This window comes from Limulus polyphemus, unplaced genomic scaffold (assembly GCF_000517525.1).
Source record: "Limulus polyphemus unplaced genomic scaffold, Limulus_polyphemus-2.1.2 Scaffold4382, whole genome shotgun sequence".
In the NCBI taxonomy this organism is placed as follows: Eukaryota; Metazoa; Arthropoda; class Merostomata; order Xiphosura; family Limulidae; genus Limulus; species Limulus polyphemus.
Window position 1 is genome coordinate 13,419 of NW_013669992.1, and position 2,026 is coordinate 15,444.

Genomic DNA, 2,026 nt, shown 5'->3' on the forward strand with positions numbered 1-2,026 from the left:
AAACTGGATCGTAAAACACGTTTTAATGGTGTGTGATTAAAACTGGATCGTAAAACACGTTTTAATGAATTTTTTTTCTATACATAATTGGGTATTTGCGTTGCGCCTAGGGAGGGTATCAAATCCCAATTTTTAGCGTTCCAATCTTGTAATCTGAGCCACCGAGGAGTTACAAATAGTTTTATTTATTAATTCTTGATCCTACATATGGAAGAATATATCGCACAGTGTTAGTTAGGTTTCCAGTAGAAACATTACACATTATAAAAAAAAATGTGTTATATTAAATCTAAAATTATCAAAGCACTTTGACCAATCAAAACTCGCATCTTCTGCAAATACATTCTTCTGATCCTAGTATGAGTTTTTAGTTAGTTGTGTAAACTAATATTTCATCTTCCAGTTATTGTTGTCCAGAAATAATTAGTTTGATAAATTAGTTTCATGTTAACGTATCTTTCAAGTATGCTTCTTTTGTGTGCACTTATCCATTTGTTGGCTGTAACAGTATCGAATGGTCTGCGAATCCTATACTTGGATGTTCCTCAGAGTGTTGGATCAAGACAAGAGGTCAGACTTGGTTGTAGGTACGACTTGGAAAAGGACAGCCTATATTCAGTGAAGTGGTATAAGGACGATTTGGAATTTTTTCGTTTCGTACCGAAAGAAAACCCGCAACGTCAGTTCTTTCCCTTAGACGGTATTAACGTTGATGTAAGTGTTCCAAAAGTGTTTTATTTGTTTGTTCCAAAGTTAAAGTGCTGATCTCTGCGCTATCTGTCACTACTTGTAAAATGATAGGACTTTTATCGGACTGAACAGAGGGGTTTAACCACCACTCTTAACTGGTAACTGGACGTTAACCATACAATCTCAGTTCAAAATAGGCACGCTAACCATTGGGCAGCGTTCGGACCACCTAATAAAGAAAACGGGTGTTAAAATAATGAAATTATAAGTTGTTATTGGTGCTTCTCGGTCGCATATGTGGCTATTTAGTTATGAACCAAGTTAATGTTTAAATGTTTAATACTTCTTCTTAATTTCCTTTTAAATTTCATTAATTAACTCGTCTTGATTCAACCATTTCCATCAACCAGAATATCAGATAATTCACTAAAACAATAAATGGAGTATTTCTAAACAGAAAACTAACTACCACAAACATTTCTGGCACAGTAAAGACAGGAGTTGGGTGTGGCCTAGTAGTTATCGTGCCGGATTGTGGATCCTTTTGCCTACAAAAATGGAAAAAAAAAAGTGTACTCTCCACTTTGGGACCGCGTGTTCGTATAGGAATGACGATGACATTTCTTTATTCGTTTAGAGTAACAAAAGAATTGACATGAACATTAGGAACGGCTAGCGCAGACAGCTCTCGTGTAAGTTTGCGCGAATATTCGAAAGGAAAAACTAGTAAACAGTGTTGTTTCCACTCAAAGTTAATTAAGATAGATTACAATACTCTATATAAAATTAAACGTTACGGATATTTTTCCTCCGTAACGTATTCAATTGATTAAAATAAACCTTTCGTAATATTTACGGAATAATACAAAATTTTACGCCATGTACACCTTTGCGTACTAATTTTCACTTCTTGAAATACTAAATAGTTAATGATACAGTGCCTTTGGGATCGGTTTCAGGACGTTTAATAAGGACACGTGTTTTTGTTCTAGTTTACCCGCTCTAACAAGGATGTGGTACTTATTGAAGACGTTCAGATGGCCACTGGGGGGATGTATAGGTGTGAAGTGTCTGCTGATGCTCCATCCTTTAGAACGGTGTCAACAGAAAAAATGATGGTTGTCAAAGGTATGTATAGGTGTGAAGTGTCTGCTGATGCTCCATCCTTTAGAACGGTGTCAACAGAAAACATGATGGTTGTCAAAGGTATGTATAGGTGTGAAGTGTCTGCTGATGCTCCATCCTTTAGAACGGTGTCAACAGAAAACATGATGGTTGTCAAAGGTATGTATAGGTGTGAAGTGTCTGCTGATGCTCCATCCTTTAGAACGGTGTC

General features: G+C 36.3%; 1 protein-coding gene across 1 annotated transcript in view; it reads left to right on the forward strand.

Moving 5' to 3' along the window:
- The first annotated feature begins 465 nt into the window (after window positions 1–465).
- The window catches only part of LOC106471062, a 4,410-nt gene continuing 2,849 nt past the window's right edge, over window positions 466–2,026 (forward strand). The window contains exons 1-2 of the mRNA XM_022399687.1: window positions 466–714; window positions 1,683–1,818. Of these exons, the coding sequence (XP_022255395.1) occupies window positions 466–714; window positions 1,683–1,818 (385 nt within the window). The remainder of the gene's footprint in view (window positions 715–1,682; window positions 1,819–2,026) is intronic.